General features: G+C 45.8%; 1 protein-coding gene across 9 annotated transcripts in view; it reads right to left on the bottom strand.

Moving 5' to 3' along the window:
• Nucleotides 1-8,287: 8,287 nt before the first annotated feature.
• AREL1 (apoptosis resistant E3 ubiquitin protein ligase 1) overlaps nt 8,288-20,571 on the bottom strand; it is a 58,076-nt gene continuing 45,792 nt past the window's right edge. For 6 of the 9 annotated variants that reach the window (XM_023184000.2, XM_023184028.2, XM_023183984.2 and 3 more), the window contains 4 exons: nt 20,503-20,561; nt 18,567-18,656; nt 17,649-17,824; nt 15,001-17,574 (listed from right to left, as the gene is read on the bottom strand). In XM_023184000.2, coding sequence (XP_023039768.1) covers nt 17,472-17,574; nt 17,649-17,824; nt 18,567-18,656; nt 20,503-20,561 — 428 coding nt within the window. In that variant the 3' untranslated portion in view covers nt 15,001-17,471. Of the gene's footprint in view, nt 10,931-14,635; nt 14,685-15,000; nt 17,575-17,648; nt 17,883-18,566; nt 18,657-20,502; nt 20,562-20,571 lie in introns of those variants that run through there. The other 3 variants (XR_002724791.2, XM_023184021.2, XM_023183976.3) reach the window with 3 other exon arrangements.

Raw genomic sequence — 20,571 nt, 5'->3', positions numbered from 1 at the left:
ACGGGGAGAAACCAAACTCCCACTTCCTTTGGGAAGATTTCCATTTCCCTTTTCCAAAATCCTAGGGAATGTACTGTGTAAGCCCCTTAATTATACACTGACTCATGACATTGCTTGTGCTGTTCTCTCCCATCAAGCTATCTTTCATTGACTAGAAGATTTGCCTCTTATGTGCTGTAAGCCTAGCACAGTGCTCAATAAACACTGAATGAAGAAATGAGTGGTTGAATAAATGAATTATTGAATGGGCAGTGAAGAGTAAGTGAATGAATAAATAAATGAATAAACTAATGAGGAGAGGTAGTAATAGGCCTAGGATGGAGTGGCAGAAGGGTCAAAAAAAACCCTGGAGGGGACAGGTCCTGAGCCCAGGGAAGGGAGGATGGGGCAGCCACCATGGCAGAATGGCAGGAGGGAGACAGATGTCGTCAAGTCTCTCAGCCTTGTGTTTACATAAAAAACTGGACTTTGGGCCTGGGTTGTTTTATCAAACCCATTTACTAGCTTTTTAAAACTTTTTTTTAAAACACATAGCCGGGTGCAGTGGCTTACACCTGTAATCCCAGCACTTTAGGAGGTGAGGGGGGTGGCTCACTTGAGGTCAGGAGTTTGAGACCAGCTTGGCCAACGTGGTAGAACCCCATCTCTACCAAAAATATTAAAAATTACCCGATTATGGTGGCACGTGCCTGTAATCCCGGCTACTCAGCTGAGGCAGAAGAAGTGCTTGAACCCAGGTGGTGGAGGTTGCAGTGAGCCAAAATCATGCTGCTGCACTCCAGCCTGGGTGACACAGCGAGACTCAGTCTAAAAAAAAAAAACCATGAAAATAAAAAAATGTTAAAAAAAACCATACAAATGCCATTTTCAAGGCCATTGCACATCTTGCAATGATGTGGCCAGTTGTGCCTCTGCCTCAGCACCCCACTTCCCAGATCCAGGAAGGACAAACTAGCCATGCCGACAGCACGCCAGGTGCAGCCTCTGGGGAAGGGCCTGGGAGATCCAGTGGACTTGGGGTGCCTCCCAAAGCCCTTCAGCAAGGACTCAAGTTCTCTGGAGGTCAGAGCCAGAGGGCCTCTTTCTTCCCCCGACTCCCTTCTCCTTCCTCTGCCATTGACTCTCCATCCCGATTCCACACTGGCACTGCCGGGAGCCTTGTGGGGCCTCAGGCAACCCAAGAAAGCTGCAGATGACTCCATGGATTTGCAGCTACAAATGAAAAACCACGGTTTGTTTTGAATGGATTGTGGCTCTGGCGAGAAAGTCTTGGGATGTAAATCCGCCATGAGTGGGGATGCAGATGGGAAGCAGATGTGGGGATGCTGAAAGCCCCTGCTCCAGTGCCTAAGGCCCACCTTGGAGAACACATGCCTTCCACTGAAAAATGCGGATGGGCAAGGCAGCTCAGACACTGTGGGAGCCCCAGCTAAGAGCCCAGTCTGCTCAGCTGTCACCTTCTCCTTCTTCCCCTCCCTCTAGGCAATGAAGCACTCCTTCTCTTGCATTCTTGGAGGATATGCCTCTTCTCCCTGCCTCCCTCTCCCTCTGTCTTCATATCACTGCCTGTCTTACTGGCTCTTGCTCTCAGGCGTTCTCTGACTCCATGTCTGTCCTTGGTCTGTGCCTCTCCATCCCTCCCTCTTCCTGGCTGCTGCCCAAGGCCAGTGCCCCTACCCTTCATGCTTGGATAAGTCTGCCAATCAGCTTGAACCCCTGGGGTGAAGAACAGGAAGAACAGTCCAAGGGCAGACGGCAGCCCCAGTTCCATGAAGGAAGGCGATTTCAAGCCAGAGAGGCCTGGGCAGGATGAGGCCAAGAATTTCTCACTTACCCGCAGGGCTGGATATTTAGTCTGAGTTGGGGAGGGCAGGTGGCAACCAGCCTGGAGCTCCCAAGCCTGCAAGAGCAGTTCTGCCCCGGCCTCTACCCAGCTTTGGGTTTCATTCAGTGTGACTTTCTCTCCTTCCTGGCCTGGACCCAGCCCTCTCTAGCACCAGGCAGAGGCAGCACAGCTGGGTGCCATGGTCACAATTACCCACAAGGGCACAGGCCCAGGTGAAGGCTAGGCAGGACAGGACGGAGCATGTTTTGTATCCTCCACTGCTCCCCAGAGAGCTAAGAGCAGCCCTTCCCTTTCAACCCCTGCAGGGCCCCAGACAGCCTCCAAAGGCAAATTTGCTTTTTCTTTGGCTTGTATACAGTCTAAATACTTTATCCAATTGATACGGGCTCTATATCCAGTTGTCTTATTTTCCTTTTTGGGTCTGTCCACAGCTCTCTGAGCTCTCAGGCAGGATTTCGGGACCATTTGTGGCACATTCCAGAGGCCACTAGCAATCTCACAAATTAATTCTAAACTTATACACAGACTGTGAATGCTACACAACTTTTGGGGGGGACTTGAGGGACACACCAAAACCCATCCAAAAATAGAATGTTGCCATTCCCAGGAGACTGGAATCATTTAGAGGACAATTTCACAAAAGCTTCTGCAGATGTGAAGGACGCTGCTGTCGGAATGCAGCTGGGACCCATCTCCCTGGCACTCTTGAGTCTCTGCTCAGGGACTGTTTTCTCTTCCCAGCAGGCACTCATTCCAGGATCCACAGGCACCTTGTGGTCCCCAGCACTGGGTGGCACTGAGGGGCTATCACTGTGGCACCATACTGTAAGGCATGGTCCCAGAAGGCTTGGCATTTAGTGTGGAAGCTAAGATCTTGGTTCTAGGTTCCTTTATGCATTGAGCATCTTTTTCGTACGTGCCTGGCGCTGTGTTAGGCAGTGGGTGTGAATGGCAAACAAACCAGACAGGAAGCCTCTGCTTGTGCAAGAAACAAACAGGGTGCTGAGACCTGGAATAACGTTCAAGAAGACCGAAGAGAGCAGCTTGCAACTGAGGGAGATCTCAGGCAGGTCAAAGCAGCTGCCTCTGGGCTTCAGTTTCTTCACCCATAAAATGGGGGTGCTAACAGCGCTACTTTGAGGATTCAATGAGGTAATTAACACAGGATAACTCCTACTCATAACAAGCCACTAATGAGGACCATACAACCAAAACAGTTAGCAGCAGACAGGGCAGGAGGATAGCAGACACAGTCAGCACTCTGCCCCCATGTCCTCCGATCCCCGTGCCACTTCAGGACCATGGTTCACTCCCAACAGCCCATACCTATCTCTGTTTGTCAGCGGGCTGCCCTCAGGCCGTCAGAACCTGCTCTGGCCACCTGTATGGAGCGCAGGCCAGTGCCCGGGAGGTTTCGTCCCTGAGCCCCCACAGGCAGCCCCTGACCAGTGACTCTGTGTGGAGATAGAAATATCTCCTCCATCTCCAGAGCTCCTGCAGACTGAGCCACTTACCCTTCATAGCCTTTTGCTTGACATTATATCCTTGCTTGGCCTCCTCTTTCCAGCCCCCTTCCCCTACTCCTGGGAAGATTTGGGAACAAATCACCACTTTTACACAAATCCTTGTTTGCCGGGTCTGCGTTTGGGGAAAACATCTTAAGACACTGGGAAATGCTAAACATTAGGAGGTGTCCCCTAAGCTGTGTGACCCTGTCTTCGCGCAGAGCTGCCCTCGGGCCAAGGCAAGTTCCTCTCAAGTTTCTAAGGAATTAGTCACAACAAGATAGCCTTCTAACTCAGGAAATTTGTGCTCCTTGTATTTGAACACGGCAAAGGCCAGCACCATGGGAACCCTGGATGGCTCCTGGCATGTAGTTCTCGGCTCTCAACTCAGGAAACTGTCTGAGCTGCTGCCTTCGGGACTGTGTTCTCCCTGCAGGAACCTGCACAGGGAGGCCAAAATAAGGGCATAAAATTCATATTTCATTATTGTTATCCTTCTCTATTCCTGGAAACCCCAGTGGTCATTCTGAAGCTGATTCTTTAGCGTCTCTCTTCCCATGAAATGGTGGACTGGTGAGGCAGACACACAGGCAGCCAACAGGGAACATCCAAGATGCAGGTCTGGATTATTTGTCTAGACTTTATGATGTTTGTGGTATTTGCCAGCTTTTTAAGTTTTAAGATTTGTTGTGATTTTTTTTTCTTATTTCAAATAAAATTTTCCTTCATACTTAATTTTGTTTTTTTTTTTTTTTTAAAGGGATCCCAAAATTATGTAAGCTTTAGGCAACAGAAGACCTCAGTAGGCTTTGAGCATCTGAGGACTGAGAGACTTTTTCACAGACTAGCTTCTGGCTCCATACTTTTTTTTTTTTTTTTTTGAGACAGGGTCTCACTCTGTCGCCCAGGCTGGAGTGTAGTGGCACAAGCACGGCTCACTGCAGCCTTGACCTCCCAAGCTCAGGTGATCCTCCCACCTCAGCCTCATAAGTAGCTGGGATTACAGGTGCCTGCTACCACACCTGTCTAATTTTTGTATTTTTAGTAAAGACAGGGTTTCACCATGTTGCCCAGGCTGGTCTCGAACACCTGGGCTCCAGAGATCTGCCCACCTCAGCCTCCCAAAGTGCTGGGATTGCAGGCATGAGCCACCACGCCCCACCTGGCTCCATATATTTCAACTCTTGTTTTTCCTCTCCTGTCTTCATACTTCTGGTCCCAATATGACAGCTGCTGATCCTGTACCTGCCACTGTGTCAGGTGAGTCAGCACAGTGTGTGGTGGAATTATTTCTGCACGCCATTTATAATCAGGACAGCCAGCAATAAATTTATTACATGACATAGACATATTACAGACAACCCAACGGAGTGTTTTCCCAACATAACCAAATGAATATATTACAGAAGGCCCAACTGAATATATTCCCAACTCAAATTCCTTTAGTCATACTCCCAAATGCCACAGCCACCTCACCACAGCCTGACACGAAGGGAGGTATGACAGAGAAGAAATCAGGGTGGAGACCGACTACAGTTAAATTTTTTTGGGAGGAGACAGGGTCTTGCTATGTTGCCCAGGCTGGAGTATGGTAGCTATTCACAGGTGTGATGATAGTGCACTACTGCCTCAAACTCCTGGGCTCAATTGATCTACCTGCCTCAGCCTCCCAAGTGCTGAGACTACAGGTGCATACCATCACAACTACCTATAGTTATTATTATTTTTTACCTTAGCAAATACTATGACTTTGAAAAAGAAATATGACCTTTGAAGGAACTCATGTAGGTGAAGGACCCCCAGTGTAAGCCTCATTAGCTTCTCAGGAAACTGGCCTCTTGTAGCTGGACTTGCTGTGAGACTTGGCACACAATATTTTAAGGTCTGTAAGTTTTAGCCAAATCCTGGGTGTGTGTGTAAGGGAGGAGGGTGGCTCAGAATTATTCTGGGCTCTTCATTTCCTTGGTGCCCCTCAACCCTGAATCCATGTCAGGAAGACCCTGGCAAGACTGAGGAGGGAGAGCAAATGGTAACTGTGGCCATAACTGACAGTGAGTTTGGCCCCTGAGGTTGGACTTACTAGCAGGAGACATCAGTATTTCGAAAGCCCAATCGCTCCTCTTCTTTTGCATTTTCCTTTAGTTTAGCCCTTTTTTTAAACCAAAGTTTCTTCTGAAAAAATTCTTGGTTTGTCTTTGCTGAATGGAAGAGCAAAGGAATTTAGCTATACCCAGGTCAGGCCAAGGTCAGTATCAGTGGACGTGGGAGAGGCAATGTCAGAATTGAGAGGATGTTTTGTGATTTACAAAACACTATTCACATCCATTGTCTCATTTGAGCTTTACTTGCCCTCTGTGGGATACGCTTTTGTACATTGTTAGAATCACTATTTCCCAGTTAAAGTTAAGAGCGACTAAGCAGTTTATGCAGAGTATACACCTAGACAGTGGCAAGTCAGAAATTTGAACCCAGATCTTCCAAATTCAAATCCACAACATAACCAAAGACAACTGTGGATAGTGGTTTGCTATTGCTAACTACGAATCTTTTTTTACACTTAATGTGTGTCAGACACAGTACTGGCACTTTTCATGAGTTCTCTTATTTAATCCTCACATCCTCTGGCTTGAGCCAGGTTTGAAGGATGGGGAGGTAGCAGAGAGGAAGGATGGGATGGACCTCATTCCTTGCCGAGTGCACAGAACAAGTAAAGGAACAAAGGCAGGCACAAGCTGAGATGGTTCAGACCACGTTCACCGAGAACTGGTGGTGCTTCACAGCTGCTGTCCTTGGGCCTCTGGCCCAGTCAGGTAAGCCTCCTAGAACCTTTCATCTTAGTAAAAATGGGCTGCGCCCACAGAAAGTAGCCTCTGGCTCAGCCCTGGAAGCAACTGCTGGAAGAGGCCTGTGGCCTGTCACTATCCACATGGTTGCTTCTCCGCAAGACAGAGGCCTGCCATGGTGAGCTGGTCTGTCCAACCAGCTTCCGGGTTACCAGTCAAATGATGGGCTCTGTCTCAGCACTCAGCTTTGAAGTTTGATGGGGCTCCTGGTAGCCCACAGGTCTTGGCCAGATCTTACCCTTTAGAAAGTGTCTTCTTCCACTTCCCATCAGGGGCCTGGAGCCTGGCCAACTCCCTGAGGCATCTCCCCCAGCTTATTTGGATTGAGGGATGGAGAGTGCTTGGAGAGGGAGGTGGAAAATGACCCCGTATCCTGATTGGGCAACAGAAACCTCAGGAGGCACCAGGAGGTAGGACTGGACAAAAAAGTGCTGGCCAGACTGGCTCCCTGGGGTCCCAGAAGTCACAGACCCACACAATGTCTCCCTGGGTTGGAGGATGAACAGAACACTAGCAACTCTCTTACCAGTGTTCTCTGGACTTGTCTGTCCAGACCCTAACACCACCTCCTTTGAGCTTGTGTGAGAAAACGTGTCAGAGCCAATTTGACACCTACACTTATCCACTGGACATGTAATCCTGGGTGACTTACTTCTCTGTGCTTTGGTTTCCTTATCTGTAAAATGGGAATAGTGATTGTCTTTAGCTTATAGAATGATGTGAATATTAAATGAATTAACACAGACAAAGTGCTTAGAACAGGGCCTGGCACAGAGTAAGCATGCATTAGATATTGGCTGCTATTATTATTACAAGAGTTCTGAGATTACTCCCTTAGGCCCCAGTATTTTCCTCTGGGGTGTTTTCTGTCACTTAAAATGGATTGAGATTTTAGGGCAAACACTGGAGAGGCTTCTCAATTCCTCCTAGTGGGCCTGCTGAGGGTGCCGTGGCTAACTGTGGGAACCGCCTTGCTGCTCCTCTCCTGGCCCCCTCCAGTTCCAGGCTGCTTTTGCTGCTCTGACTCACTGGTCTGTTCAGAGGATCCACAGCTGCTAGCTGAGAAGTGGTGTTAATACCTCATTAGCACCTCGGGCTGCTCCTTGTGGGCACTAATCACTTCGGCTTGCTCCCTCTGGAGTGACTCTGAGCTGCCTTTGAAAAGCAGGCCATGTGATGGCCCAGAGACTTCTCCAGCTGGTCCCAATTCCCTCCCTCAGATTATTACTTTTACCCAGGAAGTGAAACAACTTACTGTTTACATTTTGTACACACACACACACACACACAAATATAAAATTTTTTAATAGGTCAAATCCTTACTCCTTCATCAAGACCTGAAACCAAACCTGTAAGCAGCTTCTTCCAGAGCCTTCCTCTTCTTCCCCAGTCCACACCTGCAGACCTGCCCCTCACCCGTGCCACCTGCGGTTTGTATAGGAATCAGACAAGAAGGCAAGGGCCCGAATTGGAAGCAGATGTTTGGGACGATGAGTAAGGTTGGGGTGGAGACAATAGGAAGGATGTAGACCCTGCTAGAGCTGCTTGTTGCTCTGACCTACTGCCAAGGCTCAGAAAAATAGAGTGACTGTTCCTGGTTAAATACCCAGCTGTTACTCGTGCCAAACTTCCCTGGGCCTCAATCCTCAGAGTCTCTGGCTCTGCTTCCAAAGTTCTCCACATCCTCGTGCCAACCACTATCTTGGCCCCTTCTTCTCACCATGCCAAGCCCCCAAGACCAGGCATACCCCCAAAAGTCAGGACTGGAGTTTTACTTACCCCGCCCTGCAAAGCTAACCCACAATGCCATTTTTTTGAAGCCTAAACTCAAGATATGGTCTGACAAAAGAGGTTTTGCTGATTCTGGGTGTGAGAGTCTCCTGGAAGACATGGCTTGGATGCCAAGATGATAGAGTTTTCAAGGGTTAGCGGGATAATGGGTCAGAATTGTTAAACCAGATCACTGTGGAGTATGCAGATGGGTGGCTGTCGACTGCACCCACTTTGGAACATCTCCAGAGCTGCACACAAGCCTGCCAGGACCCAACAGCATGTTTGTCTATCCTGACTGTGACATAAAATGCTAGACCTATAGAACACCCAAGTTTAATTCCATTGATTAATTAATTCCATTGTGATTTTTCAAGGAGACACAAGTTGGCATCATCATGAACAAGGTTTCAGAGAAATCCCATAGGAAAGAGAGCCTAAAGAACTGGTTTTCTAAAGGCAATGGCCTGACCCAACCCCTATCCAGCTGTGATCCCAGTCAGAAGCTTAGGAGATCAACTTTAAGACCTGCCCAATCCCCAGGGAGGAATAGATGTCAGCTGCTGTATATGACAGAGAGATAACCAGGGACTCTAGTTTCCTGGTTTAATATTAAGGGAAATTCCACTGAAGCTCAGTGTTTCCACCCATAGTGGTCACAACCAACCAACTTCATGGCTGTTCATAAAATTGATTTGCCTTATCATGCCTCTAAGTTTATTGGAAATGGTATTCCCTTGACTTTCCTCTGCCATACTGATTATAACCATAGCACAAACCCTTTGATTGCCATTAGTGTTGGAGATACCTCCCACTCCCCATCCACTCAAGATTCTAATTTCATTCACTGAGCTGCAGGCTACTGGCCAGTTCCCCATTGCCAAAGTCAACACTTCAGGTCTGCTTTGTCTGGGAGAGCAGATTAAAGGAAGAGTGGGCCCTTAGATCACCAAGTCCCCTTTCTCAGCCTGTCCCAGGACCTGCCCAGGTGACGGCCTATTTATGGCACAATAATAGGTCTCTTGGGTCTCTTGGTTTGGAATCTTATCTTTACAAGGGTTCTTTCTTCTCTGAAAATCAACAGGGAGAGTAACTTCCCTCTCTTTCTGTGGGAAGCTAGACTATAATTTCACTTGTAGCAACAGCAACTCTGTACTAGAGAAAGTCTCCAAATATATAAAAAGAAATGCTCCCCACCAAGTAAACAGGAGAAACTATTGAAGGGGGGGAGGGGTGGCAGTGGTGATGGGTTTGGGTGCCCAAGCTTCATGAGAAGGAAACTCTAAGGAAAATAGATTGTTTATGTCTGTCTCCCAAGATTGTAAGCTGCTCAGAGGCCAGGATCAAATTCTATCTTGTGTGTCCCTAGCTCCCCGCATAGTGCCTGATACATAGGAAATGTCTGCTGAAATGCGGAACCGCACAGAACTCAAGAAAAAAAAAGGGAGGCTACAAACCCAGGGATGGAACAGAAATACCCGACTGGGGAGAGGAGGAGGTTAGGAAATGAAATGACAGCTTAGAGCAGGATTGGACGTAGGAGACCAAGCACAAAACGATGACACACACATAATCTTCCTCTTGCACAATAACACAACATTTTGTTTTCAACATAACATAAAAGCCATCAAAGGCTCTCTAGCTGGCTTGCAAATACTCTGATATCCCTGACTCTGCTAATGGGCAAAGAGAGGAATGTCTTGGCAACTCCTTCAAGTGGGAGTTCTGAGGAGAGAGGGAACATTGTTGGTCTGTAGAAGACGGGAAGATTCAGAAAAATTCCTTTATGTGCAAATCCATAATGCAGGTGAAGTGGGGGGCTGCAGAAAGAGCGACTTCACTCAAGAGAGGTACAGAAGCCCCTCACCCTGGAGAAGATACTATGCTTATAGTTTCAAGAGAATAATTTCATAGTATCTTCACAGTCTTGTTTAGGGTGTGTGTAATCTCCCTTTAACTCTGGCATTCTTGAAAATGTTTGCTTCCTCAGTGAGATACCCACCAGGAATTTGGCCTTTGCCAAATGGTGCTATTTCATATAAGCAGAGTTTAGAGACAAAAGATTTATTCAAATAAGTCTTTTTCTGCAGACTTAATTACCAGAGATAAACATCAGGGTATTGTGTAACATATCTGACCTCATTCTTTCATTTGATACCTATTGATTTTCCACCAAAGCAGGGATATTAAAATTTCAGGGCCTTTTTCCTCAGTTACGTCCTCAAGGGTGTCTTGTATTCTTTATATAGAATTCACTTAAACTTGGAAGTCACTTCGCTCATTAGTTGGTAGTCTAAGGAACTTTCTACATGCAAAAGATTCTAAAGCCATTATTAATAGCTGTATCTCTTAAAATCTCTCTATCCTGCATGAGTAGGACCTTTTCCCATGAATCCCAAATCCCCAAGTGATAGGTAAGCCAAGGTATAAAGTGTTAATCTGTCACACATAGCATCACCAAGTGAACGAGGCAGAGTCAGCGAGCACAGTGGCCCAGTGCCTGGGCTGTTTCTTAGTCTAAACTATTCTGCTAGAGACAAACCAGAAATATGGAGTTTGGGCTTTGACACAAAACAGACCCATGTTCAAATACAGCTCTACCACTTGCCAGCTAAGAAACCTTGGCAATTACTTATCCTTTGTGTGCCTCAACTGTGTCTTGTGTAAAACAGAGAAAACAAGACATACCTTGCAGGGTTGTTGTGAATGAGACAATAAATACTAGAGCTCCTAGCATATGGGAAGAGCTAAAAAAAAATGGTAGCTATTATCATGATTGAGTAATCAGGTGAATTAAAGGAAGTCAAGGTTCCTACCACATGACATAGGCTTGAGATACAGCTCCCTCAAATACCTCTTCCATCCTTATAGGATCATGCAAAGGAGGAAGAAGTCTCTTCTGACTTGGGGTCTTCTTCATGAATGTTTGGGCTAGGTGTCTTCAGTACTCATTCTCTCTGGCCCGCCTGGACATGGCAAGGTGAAAAACAGAGTCACCACCCCCTGGGAATTTCCACACCAGTCATCTTCTCTAGCACTCTCAACTGCCCCCAGACGCATACAGCCTCCTGCTACAGAAATTACCAGGGCCCTAAGTCATAGTCAGTATGGTAACATATATACTATACATAGGAAAAATTTTTTTCCCCAAGAACTCCACATTATTAGTCAATTTTCTTAATTGGTTAATAGCATCATTTTGCAGGTCAGGCAACTGATACTGAAAGAAGGCTGTCTTGCCCAAAGTTGGACCATGGGAGTTAAAAATACGAACATCTGGCTGAGCCCAGCGGCTCATGCTTATAATCCCAGCACTTTGGGAGGCTGACGTAGGCGGAATACCTGAGGTCAGGAGTTCAAGACCAGCCTGGTCAACATGGTGAAACCCCGTCTCTACTAAAAATACAAAAATTAGCCAGACATGGTGGCACACACCTGTTACTCGGGAGGCTGAGGCAGGAGAATAGCTTGAACTCGGGAGGTGAAGGTTGCAGTGAGCTGAGATCATGCCACTGCACTCCAGCCTAGGTGACAAAGTGAGACTCTGTCTCAAAAAAAAAAAAAAAAAGAAAACAATCAAGCCCATCAGTTCATGGTTTTCTATCCTTTGAGGGTCCCATGTTGCACACTTAATGCAAACGTGTCCAGGGGTATCTTCTTTGAGAGAACACCCAGTGACACGAGATGCCTGTCCTGCAAGGAGTGCTGGAGGCCCAGGGCCCCTAGAGTCAGAAACATAGGATACAAGTAAATTCCTGTCAACAGGATGGTCGCCTGGTAGAGGACATAATGAGGTTTACAAAGAAGCCTCCTCTCCTACCTCCTTACGTAGTCCAAGGCTGACTTCTTCCTAGAGTCATACCTAAAAGACAACTCCTAAAACCTCACTTGGAAATTTGCCTCATTTGCAGATGAACCTGGTCTCAGGCATTCACAGCCATCACAGACTACAAAAGCCATGGTGGCCTGCTTATTATTGGGTATTCCAGGGAAACAGCAACACAGGCCTCATCTGGATAAACTATCCATCATCTCCCTGAAGGGAGGCCTCAAGGGCAACTAGATGGGGAGTCCCACTCTGTTCTTGCAAGGTGACTGGATGCTATGATTCTGTGCTGGTGTGTCCGATCCCTGTCCCTAGAGGTCAACATTGTCACTATCCCATGTTTAAGAAGCTGCTACTGCTGGCTAGTATTGACAAGCCAGGACAATATTGATAGCCTGAACAACTTTGCTAAAGCCACCTCCGATACCATATTGAAAAACCTACAGGTATCATTCCTTGACTTCTGGAAAGAGACTGTGTTCTCCACATCTCCTTCCAGGAATTAACTGCCCATCTTGTAGAGACCACACCTGAATTCACTCCAGAGAACCAGGTCCCTGCTGTGGCTATCACAAAAATCTCCTTATATAAGCAAAATTAAAGCAAATTGAATCCGGGAGGGGAAAAAACGGGTATTTATAACAAGGTATATCTGAACTCTAGGCAGCACCACTCTATTGGATACAAACCAAGGTCAACATGACCTGCAGATCTCTAAATCCATCCTCTAATACTCCAAATAAAAGCTAAAAAACAAAAACACAAAAAACTAAGCTCACCAATAACTTTGGGATAGCTTTCTGTTAGGTGGTGTGCAGAGTCAGTATTCTGAGTCAGAAATACTGGCCTATTCCACAATTTTTGAGACATGTTAGTGCTGAGCCATTTTTAATACTACTACACATATATGATACTCAACAATTTCCTGCTGCCCAGCCTACAAAACCTGTTGAGGGTATAAAAGCAAAGGAGTATCCAATTTGGAGTATCTGGAGGAAAAATCTTTACAGAAATAAGAGACCTTATAGTCTTAGAATAATTAATCAGATTCAGCATCAGGAATCCAGACTAGATTCTCACAGGGCAATGATGGTCTCAGAAGACTTTTCAAACCAATTATGAGGTCTAGAAATTACCATGGAGAAACGGACCTTGGTTAGCTTCTTTTCATGACACACGTGGGCTCTTTTTGCCCCTCCCCCTATCCTTTTTTTTTGAGACGGAGTCTCGCTCTGTCGCCCAGGCTGGAGTGCAGTGGCACGATCTTGGCTCACAGCAAGTTCCGCCTCCCAGGTTCATGCCATTCTCCTGCCTCAGCCTCTCGAGTAGCTGGGACTACAGGCGCCCGCCACCACGACCAACTAATTTTTTTGTATTTTTAGTAGAGATGGGGTTTCGCCATGTGTTAGCCAGGATGGCCTTGATCTCCTGACCTTGTGATCCACCCACCTCAGCCTTCCAAAGTGCTGGTATTACAGGCGTGAGCCACCGCACCTGGCCGCCCCATCCACTATTAACGTGAGGACAGGCTGTTTGAAAAGGGGCCTGGTGAAATAATGATCGTAAGTCAGGACAGTAGTTACCTTTATTGGGGTGGGATGAGAGTGTGCTCTGCAGTGCTGCAATGTTTTATTTCTTGACCTGGATGGTGGCTATTTGTGCATTTCCTATAATTACTCATAACTTACACATGTTAATACCTTTTTTTATACATATTGCATCTCAAAATAAAAGAAAAAAGGAATTTTAGTATCCTGTAATACTTCTACTCTTTCACATTATCTGGAACTGGTTTACTATGCTCGAAGGTCTATGTGAAGCCAGAGTAGAGGGAAGGAGCCCTTAGGGTTCAAGCCACTTGCTGGAGAACCTTGCTGTGGTCCTGAGAGAAGTGGGGCTAGAGAGAGGTTTCAAAGCTCTATCTACAATGGCTCAGAGGCAACAGTGTACAAGAAGCTGAAGCTAGTATTTATGGAGTCATAAGAATGACTTGATGGGCTAAAATCACTCAATGGTCAATGTTCACAGTGACCTATTCAAAGCCACAACAGCAAGTGCATAAGATTCAGGACTGTACATAATCTTAAAATACACAGTTAGAAGGACCGAATTTTAAGACTTTTTTTTTTTTTTTTAAGAGACAGTGTCTTAGCCAGGCACGGTGGCTTATGCTAATCCCAGCACTTTGGAGGTGGGTGGATCACTTGAGCTCAGGAGTTCAAGACCAGCCTGGGAAACATACCAAAACCCCATCTTTTCAAAAAAAGAGAAAGAGAGACAGTGTCTCGCTCTGTCACCCAGGTTATAGCACAGTGGCACAGGCATAGCTGACTGCAGCCTCAAACTCCTGGGCTCAAGTGACTCTCCTGCCTTGCAGCCTGGGATTATACGTGTGAGCCACTGTGCCTGGCCCTTTAAGACATTTCATATCACTCAGGAGCTTGGTGAGGTACGAGGAGAATGCACTGTTTGGGGTGGGGGCAAGAATCTGTTTTGTTTTTAAATTCAAAAGGGAATTTTTTTTTTAAATTTTCCAGATTGGGAACCAATATACAAGACATCATAATTACTTTCCCAAGAAAGTCAGGGTCCTTAATACTTTTCCTTCTAGGCCCAAATCAGAGGTCTGTTTTTTTTACTTCTCTTCCAAGCTTACCTTTGTAAGCTGAAAAGAATCAGTAAGATTTGCCACCAACAAACTTCTTAGGAACAGTATTTTTGTTTGCCACTCCCAAACCCCTTATGGGTTAGGGAGATGCTGGGAGACAAATGTGTGCTTAAATATGAAAATCAAAAGGCTATTTATCAAAGTGTTAACAGTGATTGCCTCTGGATAGCAACTTACCTCTTTCCCTTGTTCTTTTTCTTATTTCCAAATTTTCTATATTGAATTTCTAGGTAGTAAAACAACAAAGAATTAATGTTTAAAGACTGATTTAACTGGTTCCTTCTTCAGAAGCTGAGCATAAACACTTGTCCTCGTCTCCCCATGGCTGAGACAGTGGCCCTGCCTGGCACCATGGACAGCAATCAGGGAAGGGTGAAAGGGCAAGAGTGGGGCAGGCCTGGGCTTCAGGTGTACACTCTACCCCGAGCCGACTACTTCAGGAGGAAATACTGGGGAAATGCAAAATCATTTCCAAATCTTTTCCTTCCCCACCTTCCAGTCAAGCCATGAATCTCCATTTAAAGCAGCCACTCACTCCTTAGTTCTTTTAAACATTTATTTATTTACTGTACAAAATATTTACATCATCAGCTGCAACTGCCTGGCCCTTTCACCTGGCCTGAGCAATCTGCAGCGGGGCTTGGTCTCTGCCAGTTTTCCAGAAACATGCTGACACTCTCCTAGGTATTCACTCATGTCTGGTCTCCTTGGGTAGCTGGCCCCCCAAGTACCTAGGTCACAAGGACATAAATAAAATAACTGTCCAAAATAAGAAACACTAATAGAAAATTGCCCAAGAAATAACACACTCTCATCTCTTTGACATATTGTACCTTTTCCCCACACTGGCTAGTATGAAAGCAGGATTAGAAAAAAACAAAACAAAACAAAACAAAAAAAAAAAACGGTAAAAGAAAAGGCCCATGAGAGCAAAGATACTTTTGAACAGTTAGGCCAGAGAGAGTAAGCTGGAAGAATAGAAAACCACAACAGTACCAAAGGGTTTTATTTAACAAAGACTGGTGCCTAAGGACCACCACAGGGATGCAGCTGCCCTGGTTGGGTTGCAATGGTGCCTAAGATGCTCTGAAAAAGTGCTATGACTAGAGCTTAAAATGACAGATCTAGCCAAGACAATCAACTCAGTCTCCAGGATCAGTCTCTGGAAGGCTGCCGGAGGGGAGAATTCAGAAAAGCGACTGCCAAAAACAGCAGAACCAGTCCACGTGCCCCCAGCTGGAAACCCCTTTCTGGGCCCAAGGGGCAGCATCATGTTTCCCAGGGTGATGATAAACCTTCCTGTACATATCCCATGGGAAAACATTTGGGCAAGCAGCAGCACCTTGTCCTGGTCCCTGAGGAGAGCAGTGACCGTGTGGCATGGAGGATCCTGGGGTACAGAGACCCTGATGCTGGATCCCGGACGCCAACAATGAGTGAGGTCAGCACCCATGTGCCAAGAAAGGACAAATGATAACTGCGAAAGAGTGAGGTCAGGCAGGAACTGTAGCAGCTCAGGAGGGCTTGTTCCTCATGATCCCTGGGAACAGGAGGGCTCAGACATGCTTCCAGGAGGCCAAGGCATTGCCAAAGTCCTGCCTTGTCTCAGGACTCTGTGTACTTGCTGGTTTTGGCAATAAGGATGGCTTGTAATATCCTCAGAGTTGACTGCCCCACTGGGAATGGTAGCTTGCAGCAAAGCCTTCTTAAAAACACAAATTTGGGAAGTCAATGAGATTTTGAATCTTGAAATTGTTCTCAATCAAACAGTAATGAAAAAGGATGTTGTCATCTTCCAAGAGACAGCAGCAGGTACTCTTCAATCATCATTCAACAGTGAACCTAATAAGCTTCCTCCCTCCTTAGTTCTCCTTCCTGGTAACTGATGGAGCAAAGGGGAGTATAGGGGCTGGCAGGTGTTTATTGTGTAACATATCACCACCATGTTTGTCCCTAGTGTCCTGACCCCAAGGACCTGTGATAAGCACGTAAACTCCTAGTCCCTGGTCCTTTGTCTTAGTGCTGCCAGAGAACACCAAGCAGACAGAGAATCAGGGATTGCTGGCATACCATTCTTACTGTTCTAATCTTTTGCTACAAAATTTTCTTCAGTAGAACGCTAAGAATCCCCAGCTTTTACCAGACTACATAATGGGGAAGTCAGTGGCCCAAGCCGGCCATACTTCAGTGCCAATAACCAACTCAGGGAAAAGCATCAGTAGTCTCCAAGCCAGCCACACGCCTAGGCATGCCCCACTCTGGAGGCTACAGTTCAGCTATCCTTCATATTCTTCAGTCTATCTGCTTTTCTCACTGGCTACAATTCAAGAAAAAGCTTGGAGAGTTCTTCTTTGTGGATTAATAATCGTTTCCAGAAATGCCCGAAGGGAAAGTGCTTTTTCCAGTTCTGACACCACAAAAAAAGATTCTTTTTATCAGTCCTCATTAGAGGCAGTCCAGTGCCATGGCCTATGCCTACCATTGTGCAGAGGGACTGCTCCTATGGGCCACCTCCTATCTGTCCCTCTCTCCTGGCTCCTGATGAGAAGAGGCAATCACCCCACCCATGAGAAGGACCCAAGTACCAGTCTGGTCAAGTAGTGAGGGCCAAAGAGGGTGTCTCCAAGGAGTATCAGCAGAGGGAGTTTTGGAGCAGTGTGGATTTAAGGGTCTCCACACTAGTTTCCCAACAGGGCAGAGCCCCGTGTGCCATCTCCCTCAGCTACTGAGATCTTCAAAGGACCAAATAAATGACAGCAGCATGGTCCTCTTCTCATGACAGAATGAAGAGCTCAGCTTACATACCATGCCAAAGTGGCCTGTGGTAGATATGGGCAGGGAGCAGGTGAGGTAAAGACAAGGCTTATAGGTGACACAATCCTCCAGACACAGGGGAGCATGCGGCATCTTCTGGCTGATGGTTATGTGTGTTAGGATCAGTGGTTATGATGTCTGTAACTTGCGCCCAGAAGCTCCAGAGAGCATGGGAGCCAAGTGGATGACAGGAGAGCGGTCAGAGCATGCCAAAGCCCTCGCAACCCTCGCTGATGGCCAGCTGCAGCATCCTGTGCACCTCTTCATAGGAGTCATATGTAGGGAGGCACAGCTGGTTAAAACTGGAAGGGCAAGAGAGAAGTGATTAACTCATACCACCAAACACTGGACATGCATCAGGCAGGCAGATACCTACCATGTGTGTGCAGTAGGCAGCGTGCTATGGGTCGGAGCGGCAATAATCTGAAATGAGGGACAGAGGGCGGCAAAGCCTCCAGGTGGTAGCTGAGAGGAGCCTGTTGTGAACTGAAGTAGCCGAGCCAGCTCCTCCTGGGTCAGACTGGAAACCACAGTCCAAAACCACCTCATGACCTGGCAGGGAGAGCACAAGGCTGGGATCACACATGGTAAACAGCCTAGGATTAGATCCCTGTGGAAGGAACAAGATACACTGAAGTGGGGCTGTGCCCCAGTTACCATTCTACGAGGACACAGGATAGGAACAGTTTGACAAGCACTTCAAGAATTTACATTGTCACACCATTAGGAGGGTAGTCACTGACTGTTGTTTCTCTTCCTTTGCCATCTCCAATTTACTACTCCTGTGGCAGTCAGCATGATAGCCCCTAGGGATCAGGGCTCCCTTCTGCCTGGACAATCACCTGTCTTTCCCCATATATCATTTTCTTTTCCCCAGAAAACATGTCAACTGCTTTGACTCCTCTACTTTTTTTTTTTTTCTTTTGAGACAGAGTCTCGCTCTGTTGCCCAGGCTGCAATGCAGTGGCGTGATCTCAGCTCACTCCACCTCCTGGGTTCAAATGATTCTCCTGCCTCAGCATCCCCAATAGCTGGGACTACAGGCATGTGCCACCATGCCCAGCTAATTTTTTTAAATTTTATTTATTTTTTTATATTTTTAGTAGAGTTGGGCTTTCACCATGCTGGCTGGCTGGTCTCAAACTCCTGACCTTGTGATCCGCCTGCCTCAGCCTCCCAAAGTGCTGGGATTACAGGCATGAGCCACTGCACCTGCCCTCCTCTACTTTTTCCTTCTGAAACTTTTTCCTTATAATATGGCACAAATCCAGGTGAAGAAGTTTGGTCCATTTACCTTTTCTCTGAAATGCCATGAGCCACCAACAACTACTGCATGAGCTTTGAAGTCAGACACACTGATGTCTCCAGTCCCACACATCAGAAGCTGGAAAAAGATGGTAAGGTGTTACTATGACAGTCAGAGAGACAAAGACCCAATATAAGGTCAAAATTACCTAAGTTAACAGGCAAAATATAGAATAAAGAAAACATTACTAAGAAAAAGACTGAAGGTGAGATCATAATGCCAGAATACTGCTTTAGAAAAATCAGTTACATACAATAGGGCAATAGTTGCTAACCAGTGGGTAAAAAAAAGAATCACATGGCTTTTAAAATACATATTTGTACAAGTGTTGGTGGCCCTACCTTGGACCTCTAAATCTGAATCTCTTGGAACAGGTTATGAGCTTATACAGGAAGAAAAAAAAATTGCCCAGGTATTTCTTTCTTCCTTTTTTTTTTTTTTTTTTTGAGACAGAGTCTCACTCTGTCTCGGCTCACTGCAACCTCCACCTCTCCACCTTGCATGTTCGAGGGATTCTCCTGCCTCAGCCTTCTGAGTAGCTGGGATTACAGGCGAGGTATTTCTGATGAACACCCTAATTAAGAACTGCTGCTATGGATTATTTTTAATTGAAACAAAGGACAAAAAAACCACACACACAAAAACTAAGTGTTTCCTAAGAGTCTGGTCTAAACTTAACCTGTGAATAACAAGGAGAAAAGGCAAGCTGTTTCCCCAAAATCCCCAGTCCCATGAATTTGTTGGATGGCCTTTCCTTTTTCTTAGGATGCATTCTTTTGTGGATTGAACTTTTACTACCTTCCCTTCGGCTCTGCCTCTACTTGATCAGATAAATTTAAAAGTATGCCAAAAAATGAGAACATTAATGACATCAGAGCCCTAAACATCTTGCTGATGTCCTAATTTGGTTCAGGATCCAGCATGTTACTTAGCAGACTGCAAGTACTCATCCAATAGCTATAAAGAATAATACATCCTAACCAAGAGACAAGAAAAACCCAAACTAAGCCTGAGAAGCCTTGGCTCCTTCAAAGAGAACTTGCTAAGCTGATGAGGAACTAAGAGCAGGATGTGGAACAACTGTAAGAGACCACGTCCTTCCTTTCTACTCACTTCTACAAATGGTTACAAATGCTTTGCTTCAAAAATAAAACAAAATTTGCCCGTAGCTACTCCTCAGCCCAAAAACTAACAGTGCTAGGTAACATGTTTATCAGAAACTTTAGGCTGAGCCATGGAGAGTTCATTTTGTTTGGATTTCACATCTGAAGATATAAAACATGAAAATTACAGATTTTGATTCTTGTTCTCAAATCCACTTCAGTTAATAAAGAATCGGGCAAGACCACCTAAAACTACTTTTTCCCCCCATTTTAAAAGAAAACCTTCCTCCCTAAAGAAAGTTTGCAGAAAGACACTCCTCACAGAAACTATGGGAATTTAGAACTAATAACTTGCACCACACCATCTTCAGACGTCTCATCTGTGAACAACAGGCCACAACAGACTCGTTATTCTTTGCCCACACCTGATAAGGACTTCAATTCTGCTAATTATACAATAGTATTTACCATCTTAGAGCCATTATTTTAGTTGTTACAGGATCTGAAATAAGAATAAATATACTATATAAATAAAAATATATACTATATACTGTTGCAGTCTAATGCTTTTGAAATGTGATCACATCTTTTGGTTTGTTTCCTTTACTTCATTAGAATGTAGCCCATGAGGGCTGGAACTTCGTCTTATTCGTTACTCTCTCTGCAGTAGGGTCAATGAATGGAGGAGCAACAAAAGTGGAACCACCTCTTGCATAAATAGCTTTCCAGCTGCATCTCATAAGAGAAGGTACACCAAGCTGGTTCCTGTAAGGTACAAAAATGCCAAGTTAAGAATGGGAATCTGAATTGCAAGCACTTACCTCAAGCTCATTCTCATCAAAAATAGCCAAAAGGTTCTCAGGGACCAATTCATTCAGGCCTGAAACAAA

This window comes from Piliocolobus tephrosceles, chromosome 6 (genome assembly GCF_002776525.5).
Source record: "Piliocolobus tephrosceles isolate RC106 chromosome 6, ASM277652v3, whole genome shotgun sequence".
Classification (NCBI taxonomy): Eukaryota; Metazoa; Chordata; class Mammalia; order Primates; family Cercopithecidae; genus Piliocolobus; species Piliocolobus tephrosceles.
The sequence above is the reverse complement of the archived record's forward strand: the minus strand, read 5'-3'. Positions and strand labels throughout refer to the sequence as shown.